Genomic DNA, 14,170 nt, shown 5'->3' on the forward strand with positions numbered 1-14,170 from the left:
TTTGTGAATCTCTCTTATAGTTTATAACATTATCTGAAACACATTTGAATATCATAAAATTATTTTGAATCTTAATCAGAGTCCATACTTGAGATTATGTGAATCAATCTTGTAGTGTATATTATTTGAAACGTATCTGCAGTCCATGAGGTTTCTAAGATCTGTAGTTCATACTGAATTCATATTCTTGGTTTATTTTCAATGTGTGAATGTTTGTGAAGAGTGATTGGATCAATCGTATGTTGAGAGCGTGAGAGAATCATTGTATTTATACACCATATATTTTTCTTTATTAATTCATTTCATAAATTTCCATCTTTCACACAGTGTGTTTGTGTTATTCATTTAATCCAAAACCCACTCAATTTCTATTCTGCGACACAGATTGTAATGAGAGACAACAGTGAAGTGATGACATATATTGTTCAAGGCTGTTTTATACAGAAAAACACAATCATACAATCACACATGGAAAACACAACCATACACACATAGGAATGTCAGAAGAGTCCTCTTACTTCAGGTACAACTGTCATCCAATCTTCCATTCCATTCACTGCCTCTTGCGGACCTTCATTTGCACTTGCCTGACTGAATGGGGATGCTGCCTCCCTGATGGCCCCAATTTCACCATTTCTCCCCTCTGAAGGTTTTGTAATTGGACTGCCTGTACTTGGTTTAGCTTCTTTAGCTTCGACATTCAACTGAAAGACATTCATACTTCAGGAAATGATGATGACGTTTTAAATAAGTCTCTGAAAACTGCATACAAAAAACTGATTGCTATTAAAAAGCTATGAAAAATGCTCTTACATAATGCCGAGAAAATCTGATGATTTGGGAGATTCAAGCATTAGCCATGCAATTGGTTGAAGCTGATTGCAAAAGAAGTGCTTGCTAGGCCATAAATTTTATTAAAAACTCAGATTCATTTCTAACATTTAAGTCATCAGATTCCAGATTAAAATCCACATGTTCAGAAATGCAGAAAGTTTTATTTAAAATTGGTACCAAGGACTACTAATCACAAACTTTTCACATTTTAAAAAAAAAACCTTTTAGTAATGTTTACAGCAATGTAAAAAGTGAAATTCTGATTGATCAAGCCACATGGTCAACAGTCACAACTTCTCAGTAGCTGAAATCAATGAAGTTTATACAAAATATAATAGATTCTGCTAAGACAAGTCCAAGCAATAATGGGTGATAAAGTCAAACAGTTCCAAGCTAACGAGGTTCTAATGTTGGTATGTTAAGCAAATTGTCAAAATTCTATGACCAAGACACTATGATGATTTTTTATTACGTTAAATATTTTATGTGCCAAAATAGCTGTTATTTATAACAAACAAATTAGAAATTGAACATACCTCAACAGCACCAGGTGACACCCTGGGTACTTCAGTTTCCATGGGAACTGATGAACTTGCATCTAATACAGACTCAGCCATCCCCTCTGATGCTGATGTTTCAGATTCTGCTGGTTTATCATTACTTGTACACTGTACAATATAATGACTAACTTGCTCCTCTGTTATTGTAATGGATGGAAGGAAGGAGGCCAGCTGTTGTGCCGTCATTGAAACCATCCACTGTTGAATCATGGGATTGACACCCTGAGATAGGCTTTGCTGAAAAACCATGAGTAAAGTGCAACACTTCCATTCCAATTGGTTAAATATGACCAACTGTAACTAGTGCACATTGGTTAAATGTGTCCAAAGGTAACTTGCACAAATTGGTGGAATGTGACCCATGGTAACTAGGACAAACTGACTGAATACAGCCAAAGGTGACTAGTACAAATTGGTCACATTAAGTTAAATATGAACAGATATAACTAATTTTACTGATTTGAGTGTCATTAAAGGTAACTGGTAAAAAATGGTCATGTAACCTATGGTAACTGGTACAAATTTGTCCAGTATGACCCAAGATAACTGGTACAAATTTGTCCAATATGACTAATGGTAAATGGTACAAATCTGTCCAATATGAGCAAAGGTAACTAGCAGAAACTGGCATAATGTGACTGAAGGTAACTGGTCCAATTTGTCCAATGTGACCAAATATAACTGGTACAAATTGGTTGAATGTCACCACAGATGACTGGTACAATTTAGCTAAATGTGACCTGAGATAACTAGTACAAATTGGTTGAATGTGATCAAAATGGTATAAATTGGATGATTGTGACCAAACTGGTATAAACTGGATGACTGTGACCAAACCAGTACAAACTGGATGACTGTGATCAAACTGGTACAAATTGGATGATTGTGACCAAACTGGTACAAATCAGATGATTGTGACCAAACTAGTACAAACTGGATGAATGTGACCAAACTGGTATAAACTGGCTAAATGAGACCAAATGTACAAACTGGATGACTGTGACCAAACTGGTACAAACTGGATGACTGTGACCAAACTGGTACAAACTGATTGAATGTGAACAAACTGGTACAAACAGGATGAATGTGACCAAACTGGTACAAACTGACTGAATGTGACCAAACTGGTACAAACTGATTGAATGTGACTAAACTATTACAAACTGGATGACTGTGACTAAACTGGTACAAACTGGATGACTGTTATCAAACAGGTACAAACTAGATGACTGTGACCAAACAGGTACAAACTAGATAACTGTGACCAAACTGGTACAAACTGGAGGACTGTGACCAAACTGGTACAAACTGATTGAATGTGACCACCATAGATAACTGGTGCAGACTGACTGAATGTGATGAAAAATACTGGTATATATTTGGTTGAATGTGACCAAAGGTAACTACACTGTGCAAGTTCTATATCATCTCTTAACAAAGATCTGTTAAATTTAGAAAACATCTGCATCACTTTTTCAAAGATGAAGCATTATTTTTATTCCAGCATTTTATAACTGTACAGGAATTATGCCAAACTCAAAGCATATTTAACATGTACATAAAGGGACCATATTATATTTGAAACACTAATTTATAAAATGTTCGGACTTTTCATACATAATTATAAAAAATACCTGACAAAAGTTTAAATTATAATCAACATATTAGCCATATAGTGTCTGCATTGATCCTTCTTAGATTTCAAAACAGCAAATTATTTTAGAAAATTAAGTTTATCCAAGACATAAACACATAAATGTTGGAAGATGCTGCCAAATCAATAAAATCTAGTGATTACAGATTTTTTATATAAAAAATTCATTTTTCCCTTCCATATTCTATACAGAGAAAAAACACTTTACATCCCTTCCCCTTATCTCTCCTTACCACTGCTTGATGGATACATTTATTTACCAGTTCTACTTGACACCTTGATAATGCTCACATTTGTGGCGAGTTGTTGAGTGCAACTGGTGAGGAGGTTGGACAGCAGCCAGAAAGGTGCCATGTAGCTCTAACTGGTGGCCAAATGGCTTATCCACGTATGAAAAATACCCCCATGCACCCAGATTTAGTGGCACCAGGGCCAAATTCAAGGATGCAAAAGGGCCTACACCCACTGAGCAGCCTCATAAAGGGAGGACAGTCTCTCAAATGATCTGATTTATTACTGAAGAAATATGATGGACATGAAAAAACTAATTTACTGGAGGTCAGCAACTGTATCATCACTTTATGTAATAGTCCATGCATCTTCAACTCCAGCAATGCATGGTGAAATACCAAGCGTGGCATATCCACAACCTCTTGGTTTTTCTGTTTGATGCTGATCCAATGTACTGGTCTCTTTGCATGCATCAATTTGAGAGCAGAAAGTACCATCAAACTGACTCTCCACTATTAATGTTGGCTAGTCTCAACTTCTTCAACTGTAAAGTTAATAAACTGCATTTCTTTTCCCACGACTGTTTGTGTCTATTTTTATTCTAAGTTCTCATCACAGTAACATAGCCTATATGTTCTCTACCCATTAATATTTTGTACAAGCAAGGCTTGTCACATGAGTATTTAAACTTTTACAGTTTGTTCATTTCAGTGACACAGCCTAATTTATGAATGACAAGAGTGATTTAAAAAATTAGAGAAATAACAACCTGATTTTTTTACTTCCATAAAAAAAGGATGCTTATTACTAAATAAGCAAACAAATATCATCAGTGTGCATGAAAATAACTAACAAGAGGTACTAACTGTGGTACAAACTATATGGCACTGGGAGACAAGTTCAGAAATAAAAAACCTAAGTCCATGACTGTGACAAATTCACATAGTTCTCAATAAATTTAAATAAATAATGATTGCAACATCTAGTACATAACTTTACACTCAATACTATTCTGAATTTGTTGACGGTGTACAATTTTAAAAGACTGACTTTGATAACTTAAAACCTATTGAATACAATATATCTTATATAAGCAAAAGCAAATAATCTGGTAAACAACTGTAGCCACCTAGTGGTCATAAAGGGAAGACTCGAAACATCTTCTTCCCTTTCTCTGTATGAAGCATAAAGATGGGAAATACGAATTTGTCATCTTTCATAACGGCTTGATTCAAGAGGTACTGGAGCATCTTCCTAATATTAATGTGATCATTATTGTAATAGAGCTGTACTGAAAATATCATACCTTTAATTTAAAGGAGTTATCTTTCTTGTCTAATCATTCTTAAACCAGAATGTAAAGGAAAATGAGTCAGAAATATGAATATATACCTCGCATTAGTATTGAATAAAATTAATAATTTTTTTAATTTTATACATATTTACCAATAATGTAAATACAGTGTTTATCTTCTGAAACAATAAAAGGACAATTAACAAGAATGGCAATATCACTGTAAAGAATGAAATGTAAACTGAACTATGCAATTTGATAACAGAAAATTTATTGTGGGATAAAAAGCTAATTATTTTGTTATAAAGATGAAATTTACCACTGAACATGTTTCTTCCAATTAATTTTCTATCAAACCCTAAAATATTCCATTCTTACATCATTATAACACCAGCTGACTGTATATCATTACTAGGGTGTAGAAATAGCTCCCTCCTGCTCGTCTTGGCAGGTACTCAAACAGCCACATGTTATGATATATCTTTTAGTGCTTTACAATTAGATGATTCCATTCAAACAATTAATAACCGGGGTTTTTTTAGAGAACATTCAGTATCAACAAGTTCATTGGTATTGATCACAGTAGAATTCTGCTGACTGGTTGATCAAGTAAATTGCTGCTCTTGATCTTTGCCCATTACTGAAAATCAGCTGATATGTGATTGGTTTATTTCCATAAGCAAACTATTCAGTGACTGATTTATTTCCACAAGGCAACCATTCAATGACTGGTTTATTTCCATAAGTAATCATTCAGAAACGCTCTGGTGGCCTAGTGGTTACAGCATCCGCCTTAGAAGTGGGAGGTCATGGGTTCGATCCCTGGCCGAGCCATACCAAAGACTTACAGAAATGGTACTAACAGCTGCCTCGCTTGGCGCTCAGCATTAAGAGGTTAGTGTTAGGACTGGTCGGTCTGGTGTCAGGATAATGTGACTGGGTGGGACATCATGCTACATGTCTGTGGCATGATGCCCCAGTGCTAGACATCACTATAAACTGTCACACTGCAGATATCATAGCAATATGACTGAAAAATTGTTACAGCTATGTTAAAAATCCAAATCACACACACACACACACACAGTAATCATTCAGTGACTGGTCTGTATTTAATCAACCATTCAGTGGCCAGTTTACTGTTATAAGGCAACCATTCAGTGACTGGTTTATTTTTATAAGGCAATCATTTTGAGACTGGTTTATTTTTGCAAGGCAACCATTCAGTGACTGGTTTATTTTTGCAGGCAACCAGTCAGTGATACCCAACTATAAATGATTTAACATGACAACTTCCTGTTTAATAAATCTGTATAGTAAGTATGTGGTGACAGTGACACATTTTTCTGAAGATAAAACTCCTCTTGCAAAAAACGAGAGTTGCACAGAAATATGAAGCAAGAGTTACAGAAAATGAAAGAAGAAAAAAAGAACTAAGGTATTAACTAACAAATGGCAAGTAAGCTGATTTCTGTTTGTTATCAATAATAACAAAAGAATGAATAATGAAATACAAATGACAAGACGACTTTACAGTATTTTCTACATTTTTGCTTTTAAGGTAAGTGTGAAACAAATCCTGGTGAGCACATGTTGCAAGTCACTTGCCCAGATTGGAGAGTGCTTCAAAATTAAAATGAATTCCCTGATTTACAGAACCTGGCAAAACTATTTACAAGGAGGTTTATAAAGTATGTACTTAGCTTGGTCAAGAGACTTACAATTCTATTGCATAGAAGTGTCTGAAATCCAGGTAAACCTCTAACAAGACAGCATTCACAAAGTTTTATTAGCTCTGTAAAGAATGTGTGTACACTGTTGTACAGGCTTGTGCCAAAAGACTGGTCTCCACCTATATTGTTCACAAAAAAGAAAGTAAATCATGGTTCACACAAGATCATAAATGTAGGTAACAAGAGCTAACTATTGGTGTAAATTACTGATAATACAAGTTGTTTCAAGTTCTTATTAATTTTGGTGTTGCTTACCCTTTGCTATCATGGACCTTTCCATGGGTCATTCTTTAAAATATTTTATTATTCTGGAAAATTTAGACTTGAATATGCAGTTCTTCAAAAGATAGTTTTGGGGACACAGCTTCAAGTACTTTACTAATAATATAATTTCAAAACTTCTACGAGAACACAATTTTCACTAATTCAGCAAGAAAGCAGAATTTTAATATTCTACAGCAATAAACCTAGTTATAAAGAAAGCTAGTGAGCAAATAGTAAAGTCTTTATGTTGCTAATAACAAAGATTTTAACCAACTAATAGCAAGAACTTTATTTGCAAATAGCAAGGACATTATCTTGCTGATAACAAAGAATTATCTTGCTAACAGAAACAGCTTTATTTTGCTGATAATGGCTTTATCTTGATAATAGAAAACAATGTACACTGCTTATAGCGGGGACTTTATCTTGTTAACAGCAAACTGTATGTTGCTTATAGCAGAACTTTATCTATTTAATAGCAAATACTGTATGTTGCTTATAGCGGGAACTTTATCTTGTTAATAGAATATACTGTATGTTGCTTATCTCATCAATAGCAAACACACTGTTGCTCATATCAAGGACTTTATCTTGCTAATAGCAAACACTGTATGTTGCTTATAACAAGGACTCCATCTTGCCAATAGCAAACACTGTATGTTGCTTATAGCAAGGACTCCATCCTGCCAATAGCAAGCACTGTATGTTGCTTATAGCAAGGACTTATCTCACTAACAGAAAGATCTTTACCTGGCAAAGACTTTTTCTTGCAAACAGCACGGACATTATCTTGCTGATAACCACAATTTTATATTACTAATTAGCAGTCTTTATTTTGCTAATAGCAGGACTTTATATTGCCAATAGCAGATTCAATCTTGCAAACAAAAAACAAAACTTTACTTTGCTATTAGCAATAAAGTTATTTTGCTAATAGCTAAGACTATCTTGATACTTCTACTACTACTACTACTACTAATAATAATAATTTGATTTAGAACAGCACCTAATAATACTTTATCTTGATAATAATAATAACAAGAAGAAGAAGATGTAGAATGCTGATTTAGTACAGCACCAAATCATTAGCAATTCTAAGCGCTTTAAAATATTATATAACCAGACCTGCCAACCCTGACAAGTCGGTCTCAGTAAGGTAGTTGATTTTTTCCTAAGATTGACCAGCTTTCAGTAAGATGTAACAAAATATCAATAACTGCTATTGTAAAGCTGGAAGACATTATTAAAAGTTTGACACAGCGATGATAAACATTATGTTTAACTGACAAATTTTTAAAGTACACAGACTTTATTTACCAACAGTACAGTTCCAAGAACTTTAGTTCCAAACCCTATGCAACTCAATGGCTTGTTGACATTTCTCAACTTGATATAATTCTTCGAAATTCTTCTTCCATTTCACATGATGATGGCAATCTTATCTCTGCCACGAGATACACTCAAATTGGAATGTGATGTCCAATAAACTTGTGTCCTTTCCAGCTTTTGTTCACAAGAATCTGAATATTCTTTTTTATTCTTCTGTGTTGATTATTAACACTTTTCTAAAGTCTCATTTTCCCTTTTGTCTTAAACATGCATCTCTTTCTGGATGCCATTTTTAAAAAATTCCTTAATAAACATTTTGATCATGCAGACACTTCGCATGAACAAATAGGTGCAGTTTAAAGCTTCTGGTATGGTGCTGTAAAGTTAGTCTGGTTTCCTGACTAATGTGACTAATTCTAATATGAAACCGAATCAAAATCAAAAACAGATGCACCACTTATCTGGATTTTTTGGCAATCATAATTTTTCCAAAGATTTTGCTTGTATGCCATAAGTCTGTATTTTAAGGGTTATTTTCGTAAGACTTGCGGCAAAATCATATGGGTTGGCAGGTCTGCATAATATATAAAAACATTAAAACAACATTATAGAAACAAACACCATGAACTTACTAAAAGACAAAACATGCTGGCAATAATTAAGGAATTAAATATTATTAAGTCTTTAACTCTGTTCTTGTAGTTGAAATAAAAGAGTTTTAAGAACATTCTTGAATGAGATCAGTGTCCTTGTGTCTAAGAATTATGGGCAATTTGTTCCACGTAGCTGGGCCATAATATGCAAAAAAACGTTGTCCATATGACTTAAGTTTTAACAGAGGGAACAATAAGAAAGAGTATTGGAAAAGAAGTGCATTTTGTATTTGATTGTGGATTATATGGGAAGTCTGTGAAGGGTACAGAGCATAGGGGAGAAGTGTCCAGTTCTTCGTACTATAAGGATGATCTGAGTGGCCATGTTTTTAACTTTTTGAAGTTTCTGAAGTAGATACTGACATGATCCAGATAGAATTTAGTAACAATAGTTTAGTCTTGAAAGGAACATGTTTTAGTGGCATCAACGTAAAGAAAATTACAAATGGAACTTGTGCATCTTAGCTCCAAATGTGCAGCCTTATATATATATATATATATATATATATATATATATATATATATATATATATATATATATATATATATGTTCATGAAAATTTGGTGTAATGAGAGCATACTGTCAGGACTGACACCTAAGTTTTGTACTGACTATGTAAATTTAATGTTTGTATTCCTGATACTTATTGTTTGAGGTGAAGAATGTGGATGAGAAAGTTTTTGTATGGTGATCAGGATGGCTTCAGTTTTATCATCATTCATCTGCAGCTTGTTATATGTCATCCATGACTTATTGGAAATGCACCTCTCTACACCTTGGATGGTAGCCTCAACTTCCGCAGAGCAGCTAATTTGTATATCTGAGTGTTACCATCAAACAACTGGTGAGACACCAGATGTTAGTCTATGACAACTGAGAATGGCTGAGTGTACAGAATGAAAAGAACAGGGCTAAGAACAAATCCTTATGAAACACCAAAACATAGATCAACTTGGGTGAAATGTTTTCCACTTAGACAAAATTTGTGTCCTGTTGACTAAGTAGGACTTAGACGATAGTATGGCTGTATCATAAATGCCAAACACATGCTGCAGATGAAGTAAAATATAAACAGTCATTAACTTCTCTCAGAAAGATAGTTTCACAATGCTGATAATTTGGGACAATTTTAAGAACAAGAATCGCATGATTTACAGCATTTCACATTCAAAAATGTAAACATTCAATCAAAGAGTAATTCCTAGTAAAATCTATAAATGACACATTTTTAATACAAGTATTGTTTCTTTGAAATTGTTTCTCTGAAATATTTTTAGATCAACATTCCGTTTCATTAACATTACCAAAATACAGTTGGGGTCCTGAGTGGCTGAATGGTCTAAAGCATTCACCGTAATGGATCATTGCCATCTCACCTCTGTCTGCATGGGTTCGAGTCCAGGTTCAGCCAGTGTGGGTATGTGAGAAAGCTTGCCAGTAGCTTGGTGGTTCCTTCCAGGGTTTTCCCAGGTTCCTCCTTCATTTATACTGGCCACCATGTATATCCTATCTTGTGCTGAAAATAGCAGTAAACCCTACAAAAACAGCAACAAACAAAAGGCAGTCAAATCTTTGCATTAACAAACATTCTGGATTACATACAAGATAAGTTTGTAAGGTGGTCCACGTAAATTTGCAAATGTGTATTGTTATCTATAAATATTACCAACTGAACAAAGCCTTTAAAGGCATGTGGTCATTGTATAAAGGCTGTCAATTCAATTGATTTAAATGTACATGTATAATAGTAATGTTACAAATAGACTATTACTTACTTTGTGTATTCATGATCAGGTTCGTCAGAGTAATTAAATGATTGGTTAAGAATCCATTAAGAGTGGCACGAAAATCAATATTGGGTCTGACTTCTGCCTGGGCCTGCCAAAGAGAACATACAAAAAAATTAAATGGAAATGGACCTCAAATACTGAATGATGGCAAGTACCTTACTGTAATTTATAGAACAATCAGTCAGTCACCTAATGAAGGTAAATTAGCCTGTAAGCATTACCATGAAGCTGCCTGAATTGCTATACATTGAATTTTCTTTCTAAAATGGAATGCTTTAATGGCATCATGCCCAAGAAATAGGAGCTAAGTGTCTTTCTTAAGGAACACCAGGACTGCTGATATAGGCTGATGTGGGAGAGTATCAATCCTGTGACCCTCAGATAGTGAGTCTGATGCCCTACCAACTGACCTACAATTACTGCAAATTTACTCAGTGATGTTATACAATACAGTGATGCTAAATTTGTCAATAAAGTGATATAGAGGCAATTAGAAGGTAAGGCTGTCTAACATAAGCAACCACCTTTATCAGACTACTTAATTGGCTGACAGTAGCAAGACCTGCCAGGTGATGTGTCCAGTCAAATTCTGCTGTGGAGGAGTCCATTTCACAAATTTGCATAGGTAGAGTACACAAGTTAGAACAACCCAATTTAATGACAGTTAAGTACATCAACGATATATGCTGAATAACGTATGTTATTACACATAAATGCACTGAATGAGAATGTTGAAACTAACTTTAATAAAGTTTGTGATTAGCAATGTTTCTTAGAATTTTTACTCCATATAATAAATGCAAAACATGATTATTTCAGTTGTCAGAATTGTGCTTATCTGTGATTCATTATAGAGTGCAATTCAGGAAGTAATAAGCTATCAGCAAAGGAAGCAAAGCCCTGCATAAATAAATTTCAGATGGTTTTACTTTGTCAAGCACAGCAGCAAGGGGGAGAATTCATTGCATATACTGCAAATATATCTAATTTACAATTATTCTGAAGTATGCAATGTCCATCAAAATAGGAGCACCATCTGTATGCAGCGTATTCAATTTGTTATGTTGTTATTCTTGTAAAAAATACTAACTATTAATTGACCCATACTTCTGTTGATTATTTTCGTCACAAAACAGATTTACTGAAAGACAACAATAAACACAAACTTGTGCTTGCACGGTTGACTTGTGCTCATAAATATTAACAGCCAAACTGAAGAGGCATTTATGACTGCTGTATTACTTGTTTAAAAAACATTTAACTTAAAAATACTATGTTCTCCCCCTTCTTCCAATGAAAAGACCAGTCCCAAATGTGATATATATTCATTTAGATATAAGCATATCTCATGGTCAAACTGCTTCAAATATAGTTATGGCAATGCTAATGTTATGGTCAACATGAACAACTCAGTTCTGACCAGGATTCACGTTGATAATCCAACAGGGAAGTTTGGACAATAGTACCATGCAGTCTCTATTGAGTGCAAAGATGATCACTAATGACACTTCCTTTTCTTCAAACTCACTAATTTAGTACTGTGACCAGTGAAGACCGCAAAGTAAACAATATATTTTGCCATCCAATTTTTTTAAAGACAGAAACTTGATGTAAATTTTCAATTAAATATCAGTGTAGTTGTGATTATGTGAATGTTTGTAAATGTGTATGTGAATGGTGTTGATATTTGACAATGCTAATTCTACCAAACATATATTTCTTTGTAAATGTATTAAATGCTTTTGAAAAACATAAGTTGTTTATTCAGATTTGAATTTCCAAACATTTTCTATTGGCTTATATGAAAAAATAGCTCATGATCAATTCCATAAAATAGGTTTTTGAGGTCATGTGGACTGACCCAACTGAAATCCCAAACACACTTTATGAGTCGCACAAAAAACTAACACTGTCTATTACATGCTACAGTAATGTAATTTTATTTACTGGATTTGACATTTTCCAAAATTTGAGTTCAGTTTTTTGCAAACACTAATAATAGAACTTTGTATCTAATGCTGACCTAGCTTCTGACCTTGATTCATGAGTTGAAGTAAACAAAATTTCTTTTTTTATTCTTTCTTATAGAGTAGGGTGAAATCGAGGCCATACTTGAAATAACTGACAAATAACATGTAGCAAATGTTTTGAAACTCTGGTTTTACCAAAAAGTTGATCCTCGTCTAGGCATCCGTTTTGTGCAGTAGCCAGATTTAATATGTATTGAGAAATAATTTTATTCTTGCCTTAACCCTGGAGTAGCTCACGTCTTTTTTTTTGCGACCAGATTGAGATTAATTTTTTATTTTTCTTCAAAGTATTTGGATTTTAAGATATTATTTTTCCATGGAAATACTTGTGCTCTAAATTAATTCTTGGACAAGGACAGATATCGAAATTTACAGAATTCAAACAATGGAATATTATTCTTTGTAATTCAAAAACGAACTGTTGACACATCAATACTACACCGACCATAGCATATGTCATTGCCTTCCATTTGGGATTCCATCGAGATTCTAACTCAGTTTCATTAAAACATTTTATTACTAGGACTTCTATTTTTTAATTCTTGGATTATTTTTGGATTTGATTTGGAAAACCTTAAGTTCTTTTTCTCATTTTTACCTTGCTTTTCGAGGAAATAAATTATTTGTTAAATTTTAAAAAGCTTGTTGTCTTCCCTTTTTTCTTGTTACTATTTAAAAGAGTCTAAACACGTGACAGGGTATATGGCAGTAATGAGCAGAAACCGTAAAAAAAAACTGGGGAGAACCAATAACCCACGGGAAGCTACTGGCAAGCTTTTTCACATACCTGCACTGCCTGAGCCTTGGACTCAAACCCACATGGACTGAGATGATCTGTAAAAACCAGCACTTTAGACCACTTGACCACCTGGGGCCCCAGCTTATCATTCATAAATGTTGATAATAAAAGATTTGCTGAAAGCAAATGTTTGCACAGCAGACAGGAAAGGTTCTGAACTCTTAGGCTCAAACACTGCTGTAGTGCTCCAGGAAACATCTGCATACAACAAAAGCTGTTCATTACTTCTAGATTTTACCCTTCTTTACTGCACTCGCCTGAATTCAGAATATAATATAGTCACTTTTATTCTAGTGCTGGTCTTCCATGGTTCCCTTTGCATAATATTAACATCATGTACGGTAATATGGAATGTAATTGTTTTGGTTTCCATGCCATTTTTTAGCATATAATAGGCTATAAATGGCAGCCAGTGCAGGTGGTGGAGGAAGAACCCCGAAAAATCCCAGGAAGAACCACCAGCCCACAGGAAGCTACAGGAAAACTTTCCCACAATACTGAATGTAAAGATAATATATAAAAAGCAACTGACCTGTCCATAAGGGGTAACAACAAACTGAACCAACAGAAGTTTAAGACTATAGTTCATAACCACTTAAAGCAGGGATCTGGAATACTAAGGTTATGGTTTAAACAGATTCTACTCTATGACCCAACACTCACCACAGTTTCTCTAATTTCATCTTGCATTCTTTCAATCAACCTTTTGACATGTGTCTGTATATTTATTACATTGACCTCCGCCTTTTGTAGGATATCTTCCCTTACAAAGTTCTGAAGAGGAACATGAACACGGTTCAATGGAGCTGGTATCCCATTAAACACTTGCAAAAGATCAGTGATTTGTAGGTGTGTAAGGACACAGTTCATCAGATCATTGATTAAACCTGAAAAAAAGATATAAATATTCAAAGAAATTGGTATGCAATGAGATTTGTGCAATTACCTGCATGTGACACATGGAATATTGAACTATTTAGTCAATTAAATGCTGACTT

At 34.2% G+C, this 14,170-nt stretch overlaps 1 protein-coding gene across 5 annotated transcripts in view; it reads right to left on the reverse strand.

Moving 5' to 3' along the window:
• Nucleotides 1-14,170, reverse strand: part of LOC149780014 (large proline-rich protein BAG6-like) — a 105,632-nt gene that overhangs the window by 17,420 nt on the left and 74,042 nt on the right. For 4 of the 5 annotated variants that reach the window (XM_089936754.1, XM_089936758.1, XM_089936756.1 and 1 more), the window contains exons 18-22: nt 13,836-14,059; nt 10,329-10,431; nt 6,295-6,425; nt 1,371-1,631; nt 519-704 (exon numbers count right to left, since the gene is read on the reverse strand). In XM_089936754.1, coding sequence (XP_089792880.1) covers nt 519-704; nt 1,371-1,631; nt 6,295-6,425; nt 10,329-10,431; nt 13,836-14,059 — 905 coding nt within the window. The remainder of the gene's footprint in view (nt 1-518; nt 705-1,370; nt 1,632-6,294; nt 6,426-10,328; nt 10,432-13,835; nt 14,060-14,170) is intronic. The other variant, XM_089936757.1, reaches the window with a different exon arrangement.

This window comes from Sinohyriopsis cumingii, chromosome 16 (genome assembly GCF_028554795.1).
Source record: "Sinohyriopsis cumingii isolate HCF-2022 chromosome 16, ASM2855479v2, whole genome shotgun sequence".
Taxonomy (NCBI): Eukaryota; Metazoa; Mollusca; class Bivalvia; order Unionida; family Unionidae; genus Sinohyriopsis; species Sinohyriopsis cumingii.